The following is a 13,920-nucleotide window of genomic DNA, read 5'->3' as shown; positions in this document are numbered from 1 at the left end:
CCCTACGCCTATGAGAGCAGACCTTCTCCAAAAGTCTGTAATTTAATAGCCTGAAGAAAATCTATTTTTCCCCATTTCCATTTACTCTGGTCATTTCCTCAGAATTATTCTTAAACTTGGTTAAATGTGTCTTTTCTCCTTTCTTAGCAGTGGTGCACTGTTTCCTCTCCAGGAGTGTACCATTAGGGTCTGAAACCTAATCTAATATCTTATGTGTTTAATTTCCTTTCCCCAAACATCTATCTCTTTGGCTACATTGTTCAGTGAAGTCGTCCTCTTTATCCGTTTCCAGGCTGTGACATTTACTTTGAGTGATTCATTTATTTGGGGTCTTAAAGAGTCCTAGAATTTAAATTTGCATTATATTTGAAAGACAAACAAAATCTTCGTAAAAATGATGTATGGCTTTAGGCTGTACCTGGCACCTGCTCCTGTCTTGATTTATTATGGAATTTCATCCATTTATTTCGGATTATCAAATGCCAGCCCAGCCCACCTGTGGAGTATCCCTCCCTCTGGGTGGCAGGTACCAGGGAAGAGGTTAAGGGAGCAGACCCGGGATGTGAGCGAAGGCCCCTCCCTCCAGAAACGCATGGCCCCGGGCTCCTGCCCTCCCTCTCCCGTCGTCTTGATGCCTCCTCCGCGGGCTTCTGCCCCCACTCCGAAGTGGGGAGGAGGGAGTTCCCAGCGTGCGTCCTCCCCTGGCCTCCTCCAGGATCGGCTCCAAGCCCATGACTCGGGGCCGTTCATCCCCAGCCCAGGCCTCGGCCCAGCCTCTTCCCCAGCACTGCTCCCCCGACGCCTTCAGTCCCTGCACACTCCCGTCCCCTCTCCATCCTCTGCATCAGCGTCTGCACCTAAGCCAAGGCCCCGTGGTCTGGCCAGAGCGAGTGTCCCCACTCCCACCAGAGCATCCTGCGGTCCACAGCACCTCCATTCCCCTCCACCTCTGCTCTCCAGAGGCCCGCATCTCTTCCCTCTTTCTGACTAGTCGCCCTTCCTCTGGGCCCTTCCACATACGTCCCTCCCCTTGTTCCATCCCCACCGCCCCGCCCAGCCCCATGACCTCTCAAGTACAGAGTAGACCTGGCTGCTGTTGCAGAACCTCCAGCGGTGGTTCTCCCAGGGGCTAGAGACCCTGCACTCCTCCCATCACCACAGGCCCTCAGGGAGCCCCTCCACCTGCTGGGTCCCTGTGCCCTATGCAGGTCCTGCCCGCCCGGCAAGTGATGAGTTTGTGGCTGTCTTTTCAGATAAGCTGTGGGTACCGTGAGAGACAGCACTGTCTCTTTTTGATCCTGGTCTCTCCAACTCCTAGAAGAACCCCTGGCACACGGTCCAGGGATCTTCCGTGAATAAACGCCACCTTTTAGCATGGCCAGGCCACCTTTCCACTTGTTCTGGATTGTGGTCAGTGTGGACCTTTTTGTCAGAAGACCTTCCCCACAATGCATCTCATGTACCGTGTACTCAGAGGCATTTGGAGGGACAGTTTTTCATTGAGGTGTAATTCATATACCCTAAAATTCAGTGGCTTTTAGTCTCTTCACCAGATTGCCCAATTCCAGAGCATCTTTGTGCCCCCATCCCCATCAGGAGTCACCTCAACGCCTTCTCCTCCCAGTCCCTGGCAATCGCTAATTTCTTTTCTGTCTGTGCGTTTTCTTATTCTGGGCATTTATAGGAATGGGTTCACACAGTGCGAGGCCTTTTGTATCTGGCTTCTTTCGCGTAGCATAGTTCCCTTCTCAAGTTTCACTCATGTTGTAGCATGTTCAGTATTTTATTCCTTTTTTATGAATATACGAACAATATTACATTGTCGTCAGTTTATGGACAGTTGGGCTCTTTCCACTTAGGGGCTATTACGAATAATACTGTTGTGAACATTTGTGTACACATCTTTGTGTGAAGGTATATTTTCAGTTCTCTTGGGTACATACCTAGAAGTGGGTTTCCTGGATCATATGTGTAACTTGATGGGAAACTTCCAAACTTATCTACAGTGGCTGCACCCTTTTACTTTCCCTCCAGGGTCTCCGCACCCTCACCAACACTTGTTCATTCTTGTCCTTTTGATCATAACCATCCCAGTAGGTGTCAGGTGCTATCTCACTGTGCTTTGATTTCCATTGCCCTGATGACTAAAGGGTGCTGAGCATCTTTTCATGTGTTTAATTGTGCTGTATTTTATTATTGAGTTATAAGTATTTTTATATATTCTGAATATGAGATGCCTATCGGGTAAACGATTGCAAATACAGTCCCTCATTCTGTGGGTTGTGTCGTCGCTCACTTGATAGAGTCCTTTGAAGCACAGAAGGTTTTATTTGATAAAGTCTAATTTTCCTGTTTTTATTTTGGTTGCTTGTGCTTTTGTTGTCATACCTAAGACCAGTAGCATTTTAAAGCTTTATCCTTTGGTCAATATTCAAAACATCACCTGAGAAATGAAAATGTGTTATTATCATCCTCTGCACCTATTCCAAAAGCTCCTGGTCCTGGGCCCAGCAGAAGGCATCAGTTCATTCATTTCCTAGTTTTGTGAACTATCCTTAGCCGTTCCTTCTCAGAGCTCAGAGCCTGCCACTGTGGGCTCATCATCTTCCTAGGTTTAAAGTATATCTGTGGACATATTCAGGGGAGCTTTCCTGCATCCACAGCTGTCCTAAGTCATCTCCTTCTCCCCGGGTTTCTGTGAGCCCAGGGTCTGTCCTTGTGTGAGGAGTGTCCACTCTCTCACCTGTACCTCTTCCTGATGCGGTCACCCGGTTAGGTTGCTTCCTGCCCTGCCTCTGCTCCACACCCTCTTCCTTCCAAGTCAGGGGCATCCACCAACCTGACCATATATATACGTCATTCACTTCTGAAGTTAGGCAAAGAATAAGTCTAAAATATTAAGATGTTTGTAGAAGCCCGTTGCTTGAACATAGAGATGCAAGTCAGCCTCAGCCTCTTCAAACCTCGAGGGCGCTCTGGACTTGCCTCCGTGCTGGCAGATCTTCTAAGGGTGAGCAAAACACCTTGGGAAGACACTACTGCTCCCATGCCTCAGACCACGCAGGCCTCCAGTGACCCACCCCAGCCTTTCAGCTGCACCTCCCGCCCTTCCTGCTGCCCTGTGGCTCCAGCCTCCTTCCCCTGAAACCCCCCTCTCTTCCAGCTCCTGACTCCTGGTGCCAGATATGCTCCTATCATCCCCCCTCCCGGCCCTCACAGTGGTTAACCCCTTCCCTGCCACCTCTTCAGAGAGCCTGCCCCTCTTGTCCCTATGTCCTACCTGGCACTAACGTGAGGACAGTGGGCCTTACCCTGCAGGCTTGTCCCTGCTGGAACGCAGGCTTGGCGAGGGCGGGGACAGCATCTCTGACCTTCTCCCAGTTACGTGCCCATCACCGGGCTCACGTGGGCGCTCAGTACTCATTTCTTGAATGGGTGAACACTTGCGTGAAGGTGGACTTGCTTTTTGGAAAGGGCAAAGTCACTCGAGATCAGGTTTTCGAAGCAGAGCGAGATAGTACGCAGAAATCGTACGCATGGGTCCACGGATATCTGTAAGATTTTGACCACTCTCTAGTTCAGCCCATTCTGTCATCCTTGGTGCATAGCAATTCTAGCAAAGAATTTCTGTAGGAAACGTATGTTTTTTGCAGTCGTACCCCCAGCCTCCTGAATGGTGTGTGTATCCATGTTTGACGCAAGCTCTTTAAATCCCACCTGTCAGAGTTCTCCGTGACATTCTGAAAATGTTGAGCTCTAATATTCTGGCCTATTTCTGGAACTAATAAAAATAGCTAGGGAGTTCCCTGGTGGCCTAATGGTTAGGATTCTGGACTTTCACTGCCATGGCCCGGGTTCAGTCCCTGGTCAGGGAACTGAGATCCCTCAAGCCACGCACTGCAGCCAAAAAACAACGACAACAAAAATAGCTAACATTTTTAGCTAATATTAAAAAACTAACTAAAAATGGCACTGGCTGTTTTCTGCTTTCTCTGTGTCTGAATCAAATGGACTTTTCTACCATCATTTTCCCTAACAACCAACATACCTTTCCTATCCCCCTCCCTTTGGCTTAAAGAAGCTCATTCTGTCCTTTCAGTGGGTAAGAAAGGATCCACTTGATTTATGCTATATTCCATTGTCACCAGGTGCTTATTTTTATTATGAACTGTTTTATACATACTAGAAAACGTATAACATTTACCCCCCCATGTGCACCAACCGATGCGTTTGAGACCCTCCCATGTGCCACCTCCACCCCCACCCCTGAGATAACGCTGGTTAGAGTTTCACTGCGTATGTGTGCATCCCTCAGCAATATGTTTCACTTTGCCTGTTTTGTTTTGTTTTTCTGCGGTACGCAGGCCTCTCACCGCTGTGGCCTCTCCTGCTGCAGAGCACAGGCTCCGGACGTGCAGGCTCAGTGGCCATGGCCCATGGGCCCAGCCGCTCTGCAGCATGTGGGATCCTCCCGGACCGGGGCACAAACCCATGTCCCCCACATCAGCAGGTGGACTCCCAACCACTGCACCACCCGGGAAGCCCTGCCTGTTTTAAAATTTTATGTAAATAGAGTTTCACCATGTGTGTTCTTCAGTAACTTGCTTTTTTCATTGAATGTTGTTTTGAGTTTCATTCATGCTAATACACAGACCTGTAGTTTATTTTCAGTGCTGTATAGTATTCCACCATGCAGCTGCATTTATCAGTGGGTGTCCAGAGGCCCCCTCCTCCAAGGCCCTGTCCACTCTTGGGAAGTACAGAGAAGGTCCAGGCAAGAAGGGTTTCAAGGTTTGGAAAAATGTACAATCTGCAACATAGCCTCTTTCAAACAGTTCTCTTTACTCCTTGAATTAAAAAAAAAGAAAAAGAAAAATGGAGTTATCCCAAGATTTATTCCCAGATAACTTTTTGGCTTTGAACAAGCCAAAAACTGAAGTAATTGTTATTTTTATGAATGTATAAAGTCAGCGTGGTCTGTGGGTATCAATGCAGCTTAAACCTATGTACTCAAGTTTCAGTTATAGGTTGACTTTTATGCCCGTATATATTTAAGTCAGTTGATTTATTCTCATTTGGAGTTTAATTCCCAACCTTGCATAAGATCATGAACTTAGAATTTATGTGTTTTAGAATGTACGATATTAGCTGAAAGCAGTAAAGTTAGAAGACCCGAGTTCTAGTCCCAGTTGCACCCCTGAGTGACTGTGACTCTAGAGAAATCACTTGAGCTCTTTGAGCATCCATTCTTGATCAGTAACATGGAGACCACAGGACTCACCCCAGCTCACGTGGGTCTAGCATAAAGGAGGCTGTTGCCTAAAGCCTGACGCAGAAGACCCCCTCATTTATCCACCATGTTCTTTCTGGAAGAAAAACTCATAAACCCACATTGGGGATGAGGGGGGATAGGCAATCCACATTTATGGTGCTTCTCTTGTGTGCTGGGACCTGGGTCAGTGCTTCCTCCGATGATTCTATCCAATCTATCTAATCTTCCCACAGCCCCGAGAGCCGATGTCAGCGTCCCCACCATACACAGAAGGCAGCCGAGGCTGGGGACTGGGGAGGAGTTGGCGGGTGGGGTTCAAGCTCCAGCCCATCCTCCTGCGAAGAGCAAGCTCCTTTCTCACTGTCATGCTGCTACTGTCATTGCTAAAAATTAAAACAAATAATAATCAGAATAAATTTGGGGGCTTGGCTTTGGATTCTCAGGCTCTTGCAGCCCAGCAGAGTTTATCTTGAGGGTTTAGGAAAGTTCTCTTGGAGGTTTTTGGGAAAATGTAACAAGTGAAGACATATGGCCTCTTTATTCAAGTGGAGGAATATTGAGTAGACAGAGTAGGTCACTAAAAAACCCAAAAATATCTGGAGACCGAGATGGATTTCTAGTTAGTAATTTGAATGTTCTCTGAATTGAGGAATCAAGGGGAAATTTTCTCTTTAAAAAGTACTGTGGTATTTAATGAGGTAATAATTCAGGACAGAATATAAGTTTCACATTTATTAGTGGACTTGCTGACAGCAGAAGGGCAAAGGCTGGTATTGAAACAGGTGTTGGATGTGTGACCAGGTGCCGCCGTAGCCACCTGCTTCCGGTCAGAGGTCACTGATCATCCACTGCCTGGCATTACTTCAGCATTCAGTTTCTGTCTTGTTTTGGTTGTTTTGTTTTGTTTTGTTTTGTTTTTGCGATACGCAGGCCTCTCACTGTTGTGGCCTCTCCCGTTGCAGAGCACAGGCTCCAGACGCGCAGGCTCAGCGGCCATGGCTCACGGGCCCAGCCGCTCCGCGGCATCTGGGATCTTCCCGGACCCGGGGCACGAACCCGTGTCCCCTGCATCGGCAGGTGGACTCTCAACCACTGCGCCACCAGGGAAGCCCATCAGTTCACGTCTTAACATGTCTTACGCGTGAAGAGACAAACCTTATAAAGCCTTTGATGTCTAAATTATAAATGCCTTTTTGAATAGAAAGCAACCAGCATTGAAGCCCTAAGGATGTTGGGTAAGAAAATGATGGAAGACACTGCTCCTGGTTAGTTGCCCTTACTAGTAGTGCTACTAACAAGTTCCATTAAGATCCCAGAGCTACATTTCCTTAAAGCTACTTAAAAAAAAAAAAAAAAGATTTTGGCACGCATGAGCTCCTTGGCTGTTTCTAAATGGTGCCAGAGTTGGGGTGATGTTTGTTTTCTCTTTGTCATGGCGTTTACATGCCCTGGCTTGGGCTGTGAGTGCAAGCGCATTTCATGCTCTCCGGGTCTCACCCCATTCCCTAACAGATGTTTGTCTGAGAGACGACACCCAGTTCAGCACAGCATAGCCCAGCCTGGGGTGGGGAGTGTGTGCTCCACCTGACAGCCAGGGAACCTTCTAGGAAGCAGCCCTTCCTCGAGGACCCTGTTCTGGACACACCTCCTGTGCTCTCCCATGGTACCTCCATTGAGGAGTCAGACCATAAATATTTATTGCACCTGAGAATCTCAAAACTGGATTATTAACCCGAGAGTCCAGTGCTGGATTTGCTCTCAGGAGCCCAGACCTCTCAGCCTTGACAAGGGACAAATTTATGGACAATAGGAGAGTGTCGCTCAGGACGGAGCTGCCAGGCCACCCTGCGCGTCCTGTAGGTGGTGGTGTACATGGCGTCCCGTTGTGGTGGATGGTGAGCTCGGTCAGCATCGCGGCCGCCCCTCCAGATGTGTGGCCTCCGCCGTGTCTTCAGCCCAGCGCATCCTCACGTCCGAGCACTGTGTGTGGGTGTCTGGGCGCAGCGGGGCCTCGGGACCCAGCAGGATGGGCCTGCAGAGGCCGAGAGCAGGCTGCACTGAGAGGGGGTCGGGAAGGGGCGCTGACAGGGCCACAGGCTCAGGTGGTCTTCAGCCGTAAGTTGAGCTCAGCTTTTTGAGTAATTTGTCACGCCTGGCTTGGCCCCTGCTGGGCCCGCACGTGCCAGTTCAGTGTCACAGTGCCTGTCCGCCAGCCGGCCGTCCAGGCCTAGCGTCCTGCTGTTCGCGGCCCAGCGGCTCAGAGGGCCGCACTCAGTGACAGCCAAGTGCTGTGCAGAATAAGCATGTTCATAATGAGACGTGAATGGCATTAGCGGGTCCCTCCAGGCCTGGGCAGCCTGTCCGGGAAGGCGAGTCACCCGGAGTTCAGCCCGCCATGCAGGCTCATGCAGCCAGGCCTCAGGATGCTGTGACCATCTCTGTAAACCGTCATATATCATCAGAGGGGCCACTTCTGAACCTTTAAACTCACGTTCCTCTTTAAAAGTTGCATAGAGCCAACCTGCAGAGAAATTCTGGAATAGCGCAGCCCAGGAAAGCTTTCCCCAGCGATGGGCGTGTCCTGTATCTGCACAATCCAGGCCGGTGGCCCCTGGCCACATGTGGCTGTGCATGCTTGAAATACGGCGAGTGGGACAGAAGAACCGAATTTCTATTTCTTTGTATTTATTAATTTAAATTTCAGGGTAGCTAGGCACCTACGGCTTGTGGCTACCATGTTTGCACAGCCAGCCCTAGAATGTCTCTGGTCTCCCAGGGTGAAAACCTTTCCCTGAATGTAATTAAAGGAGGAGGGGAAGAGCCTATCCCAGGAAACTCGTGAGCATCCTCTGCCAAAAGAATAGAAAAATATTCTCCTCTTTTAAAACACATGCTTATCGACAGCTTATTGGAAGGGCATAATTTTCCCCAACTTACATTTTTAAAAGAGGCCATTTTGAAAAGATCGCTTTAAAATATGGTGAGAAATGCTAGAATTACTTTTGCCCTTCTGGAGCTGCAAATAATAAACTGGCAGTGACCCGCATTCCCCGTTCCTGGAGAATTAGCACGATTTTCAAAACGACTAAAACGTGTCTCTTAACTTTTGCGTTGATCACAGGAAGCGGGGGTAAGACATCACGCCGACTCCCCTGAGTGTTAATTCATAAAACCCTACGTGTGGCACCTCCATCCGCTGTCAGATTGTCCTGACGTTATCCTGTTATTGGGAGGCATGATTCACCTTCCGAGGAAACAGAAGCCACACACAAAAGGGGAAGATGTGCTTTCTGCCCTGTGAAAGGCTGCCACACGCAGGGGTCCTATTAAGACAGCTGGAAAGTTGCTTCAGCGTGTTACGCTTCTAAGTTTTATTGGTGACTGGTTTTTGATTACACATTTGAATGTGTGTGTTCCAGACTGCGGTTTTAATTAAAAGGCAATAGTCTTCTTTTTTAATATTGCGTTGTGCGCTCCCTGCTAGATGCTCCCCACTTATTCTTTTCTAATACTCGTGGCTTATCTCGGCTTGAGGCTCTGGTGCCCTTCAGAGCATACCTTCCTGGCCTTCCCTCTGCGCAGTGGTCTTATTTTTTAAGTGTGTGTCACCAATTATTGCTTGGAGTATCGATTCATTTTATCAGTAGGCTGAGAAGAACGTTTCATCCACAGAACTAAGAAGGGGCGATCCAGCGCTGTCCCACGGTTGTGGATAGAAAGGGATGGGGCCGCTACCAATGTCTCTGTTTTTGTTTGTTCCAATCCAGTTGATGACCTTTTGCTGTGACTCTGGAACTATTGGTTTATATATTTTTTCAGTGGTACTAGTTTGGGTGCAGTTGAAATCTAAGGGAAACTTAGGCCTCCAAATTGGAATGTTCTCATGAATTATGACTAATATTTAATTCTCCAACAGGATGTTCACAAACTTGCGAGGTACCTCTTCCCACACAAGTGTAAAAGATGCATGATTGTATTTAAAACAAAGTGAACTCTGTCACTGTTCTGCGTGTCATTCTGCATGAGCACTTGTTTCCTTAACCGACTCCTGCAGCTACGAGGAGAGAGCTCTGTATCTCGAAGCAGTAATCCAGAACCACCGCGAAGTCATGACGTTTGAGGATTTCACAGCCCAGGTCTTCTCCCCGTCTTCCAGCTACTCCGTCAGCGGAACTGGTGAGTGGCCGCTTTATTCTCCCCTCGTGCCCTCCAAACGCTCGAACCGCAGATGTACACCTGTTTTTCACAGATAAATGCTCTCAAATTTACGAAGCAGCACATTCTCCCCCTGAATCCACTAATGAATATCAAAAGGAGTGATGACATTCATTCTAATTTGTTTTGTATCCAAGCTGTTCGCCGGTCCTTTTCTCCCGCCATCCTGTTAACCTCCTCATCCAGCGAGGTTAATGCACTTGTTGTCAGTCATGTGCTCCGGTTCACTTGGGGGTGTGGGTTGTTTAAGAGCGATGCCCGAATCAGTGCTTACTTGTCAAAAAAGAGTTCCTCACCGTTGAAGCCGTTGCCACTGATGCTTAATGGGGATTATGCTGCTGAGATGCTCGGGTCAGGGATTAACGCGGGAGCAATGAGAGGACAGTGTCCCTTGGCCATGGTGACAGCAGCGCGACGAGCTCGCTCTCTGGAGCGGTCTGCGTCCCTGGGACCATCCGCCGAGAGCAGCACCTGGTGTGGACCTGCTCCGACACTGGCTCACAATCACTTTCACTTATTAGGCCAGTGGAAATTTTCAAAAATGTTGTTTCTAGGTTTTACTTTTTTTATATTTCCAGTTTAGGAAAGAAAAAAAAAAATATGTGCTGGCACTTAAACTGATGATATGATTACTGTGGGGTTTTTTTTCCCAAAGAGTAGAATGACTTGTAAATTTCTGTATGTAATTACAGATTAATTGCCTTTCAGAAAGCAAATAGGATATGGAGTCAATGCACGTTGAAATCCTTGATGAGGGGCTTCCTTCCTCTTCCACTAGGGCGGGCACAACTGTTAGAGGGCCTAATAGATTTCTACCCCGTGTCCGTTGCCTCTGATCGCTGCCTGGCTTCTCCCATCCTGACTTGTTAACAAATATCTTACACACAAAGTGAAAAAAATTAAATTCAGTGAAATAAATCACTTACAAATAAAATCAGCCATGCATCATTGTTGAGCATCGCTGGCTCCAGTCCTGGCCTCCCCGAGCTTTGTCAGGAGATAAGAGGGAGATGCTGGCCCCGCACGGGGAGCCAGGAGCAGCAGGCAGAAGGCCTGGGAGATAAGCGGCCACGGAGGTGCGGGAGCCGCGAGATTAACATAATCACGCCTCTGCTTCCCTGGCGAGGCGTCCAGAAACACAGGGATGGCCTCTATTGATCTTTGTTGAACTGGAATACTAAGCAACATGAGAAAAGCTTATAACTTAAAGCTTTGATTAATGTTTCGTACATTAAAAAATTAGAACAGCTGTGAATTGAATTCTTTTATACACTCTGCCAACATTCTATCTAAAACCAAAAAAAACAAAAATCAGTTTCAAGGGAAATGAAGATTTCATACCCAGTCTGGCTAGAGGTTTAAAATCACTTCAGTTTATAGGTGAGAGAACATGAAGGATCTACAGCAAAGCTAGTTTTTTAAAGATCTCCTTCAGCTTTTTCCCATCCTCATGAAATACTGGGACTGAAGTTTTTAGTGCAGTTATTTTTTTTTAATCTCGAGAAGCCTTTTTGTTTTTTAAAATTAAAAGAAATTAAGTCATAACTAGATGTTTCCACTTCTTAACTGTTACGTTCTTAAGGCTCTTGATTAAGATGTTATTGAAACCAATTTTGAGGAACTTTATTTTCTATGTATATTTTAGTCTCTATATAAATTAATTTGCTCTTTCCCAGAAGTTCATAATTATTTAAAGCAGTTCAAATGAGTCCACGTGTAGGCAACATCTTAAGTGAGCCTCTAGGAGTGATTTGGGGTTTTTAAGACTTGCCGTTTGGAGACAGGCTGCTATAAGAATGTCACTGAACAGATAAAGGTTCTGACAGCTCGTTAAGCGTGGGCATGGGAACCTGTATGAAAGGAACATGAAACCAAAGATGAGATGTCAAGACAAATGCCAGTCCTTCCTCTTTTCAAATTATTGACAGCAGTATCACATGTCATAACACGCAGGGTTCAGGGTATTCTGTGTAGAATGATAACATTTTCTACGCATACAGCACCAACACACGAGCGCGATTATAAGTCTGGGCTTAATGTTCTCTTTCAACGCTTTGCGTAGCTGCCCACGACACCCATCAGGAAAGAGCTAGAAATGAACTTGGTTTGCCCAGGAATCTGAGGGGTACATTTCTGTCCCATTTACAGGCCCACTTTCAGAACCACATCCTCATTTTCAGACCAGTTTTGCTTTTGAGGAATCCCTATTCCCTGTCGGTTACCACTTTGACAGACGAAAACATTTTTCACTGTGTTTTATTTTCCTGGGACAAGTACAGTCAAACCCAGATGAGCCAGGCAGCTTAAACTAAGAAATTGAGGTGAGGTCTGCTCTTCCAAGTGACAAGCCAGCTGGAAAAATTGACCCTGAGCGGCTTAAGCTCCCACAGCGCTCTTAGGATCCGATCACACCATCTCGGCAGCGGTGTCTTCAGAGCAGGGCCTCAGGCCCCCGCTCACAGGCACAGTCTGAGGAACTCGGGGCTCAGATCTTCTTTGTGTCCTTGCAACACGGCCCTGTGGTCAAGCACAGGGACAGTGGCCTGAACACTGTGTTCGGCCCACACTGTACCTGGGAAGTGCCTCCCCTGCTCCCCGGGCTCCCCTACCTCAGCACGGCCGCCTATCACCCAGAGCAGCCCAGAGGGGCATCTGGACTCACTGTCGACACCAGGACGTAGGACCTTCTATTGTTAGGCTAACAGGTGGGCGCTCAGCTTATTAAAAGAGGTTCAAAACAACTATTTTCCCAGTCAGAAAAATGTTATTTTAAACACCTCCTGCCCTGTATCTCTTCTGCCCATTACTCATGTTGATAACACCCAGAGCATAAAAGGTATTTGAGCTGACTTTCCACCCGGCTCTGTAGTTTGCATCTCTTTTGACTCCTTCCTTATTGACCAGCAATTTCTAAAAGGTGGCCAGTGATAAAATACGGGCTGCAGTGAACACACACACACACACACACACACACACACACATATAAGTACATATCTATGTTTTATGCGTGTATTTATATGTGCATTTCACACACACACACACACACACACACACACATACACACACATACACGGGGGTGAGAGACTAAGTTTGTGTTTTCAAGCATGTTTCCAGGCAAGGGGGTGGCAGAGAGGCCTTTAAAGAGTTAACTGGAAGGGGAGGGACTGATGTAATCACTGCAGCTCATAGCCAAGTGCATCTGTTCACCATGAGGTCATTCTTCTGCATGCTAATGATTTGGAAAATCAAGTCTAATGCTTGACATTATCGGAAAGGCTATAAATAGTACAAATCTTTACTTTTTGGAAGCTGCTCTTATAAACTAAAGGAGAAAAAAAAAGAGGGACTTTAGCTTGGACTTGAGATTTTTTTTTCCAGAACTGCTTTAAAGATCGTGTCTGGACCTTAAAGTCTTGGAGGAATCCACTTATGTCTGTTGATAAATGAATCCCCAAATCACTATTACAGTCACAGCTAGCAATTTGGGAGTGCAGGACTATTGGCATGTGTACTTTGATGTCTGATTGTAAGCATTTTCAAGTACCTTGCTCCGAAGTTGACAAAGATGGGTTTTTCTCAAAGAATGCCTAAAACCAGGTTAAATGAGGGGGCCTTCTCCGGAAACGTGAATTGACCACGTTTGCTGAAGATGGCTTTCTGCTTTAATGGTGCTGTCGAGAGCCAGCAGAGGGAGCACAGATCTTTGTTTATTTGTTAGCCCTGCATAAACACATCTGATTTCTCCAGATCTGGTCGGAAGCACTTCCTCCTTCACAAAAGGCTGGATTGTAAAGGCTCCAGGATTTAGAGCAAGTGGAAGGAAATTCCTCACCAGGCCCCATCAGACTCTGCCACTTTTCATGTAGGTCATACTTGGAGCTTAAGCCAGATTAGCCTGAGTCGGTGTCAGGCTGCTGCCACCGCTGCAGCTACTGTGCAAGAACGGCAGACTTGCATCTGCACGCCCAGGAGGGTGCACTCTTGGAAAGGCTTACTGTGCTCCCCTACCTGACGGAAAAGACTTGTCATTCTTTTCTACAACAAAATCACCGTTTTAAGTTTGCAGAAGCTATCAGAAGACCCTGCCTGGGATCACTGGGTCATTCTGGTGGCCAGTAAGTGTCCCCGTGAAACTGCAGATGTGTTACACGTTGGCCCCAGAGTGAACCTGGCGTGTGGATGCTACACAGCCGGATAGCCCACCAGCCTTTGCCTCGAGGAGGAAGCTGCGCCCAGCTCTCACTTGCTAAGACCCCCAATGGCAGGTGTCCTAGCCCTTCTGCAGTGACCCCGTCATGGCCATTTGCTGGGCGGTAAGCCATCCAGTCAGTCGGCAGAAACAGCACAAGGTGGAACTAACTCTAACCCCCCAAAGATGAAAGGATTTCCCTGTTCGGTGAGGGTGGTCACTTCACAGGTTCATGCTATGTCCC

The 13,920-nt window shown here is 47.5% G+C and overlaps 1 protein-coding gene across 1 annotated transcript in view; it reads left to right on the top strand.

The window, feature by feature from the left end:
* RALGAPA2 (Ral GTPase activating protein catalytic subunit alpha 2) overlaps window positions 1-13,920 on the top strand; it is a 284,753-nt gene that overhangs the window by 256,295 nt on the left and 14,538 nt on the right. Inside the window, exon 38 of the mRNA XM_007454538.1 lies at window positions 9,327-9,448. Within this exon, the coding sequence (XP_007454600.1) occupies window positions 9,327-9,448 (122 nt within the window). The remainder of the gene's footprint in view (window positions 1-9,326; window positions 9,449-13,920) is intronic.

This window comes from Lipotes vexillifer, unplaced genomic scaffold, assembly GCF_000442215.2.
Source record: "Lipotes vexillifer unplaced genomic scaffold, Lipotes_vexillifer_v1.1 scaffold365, whole genome shotgun sequence".
In the NCBI taxonomy this organism is placed as follows: domain Eukaryota; kingdom Metazoa; phylum Chordata; class Mammalia; order Artiodactyla; family Lipotidae; genus Lipotes; species Lipotes vexillifer.
This window is presented reverse-complemented; position numbering and strand designations above follow the sequence as displayed.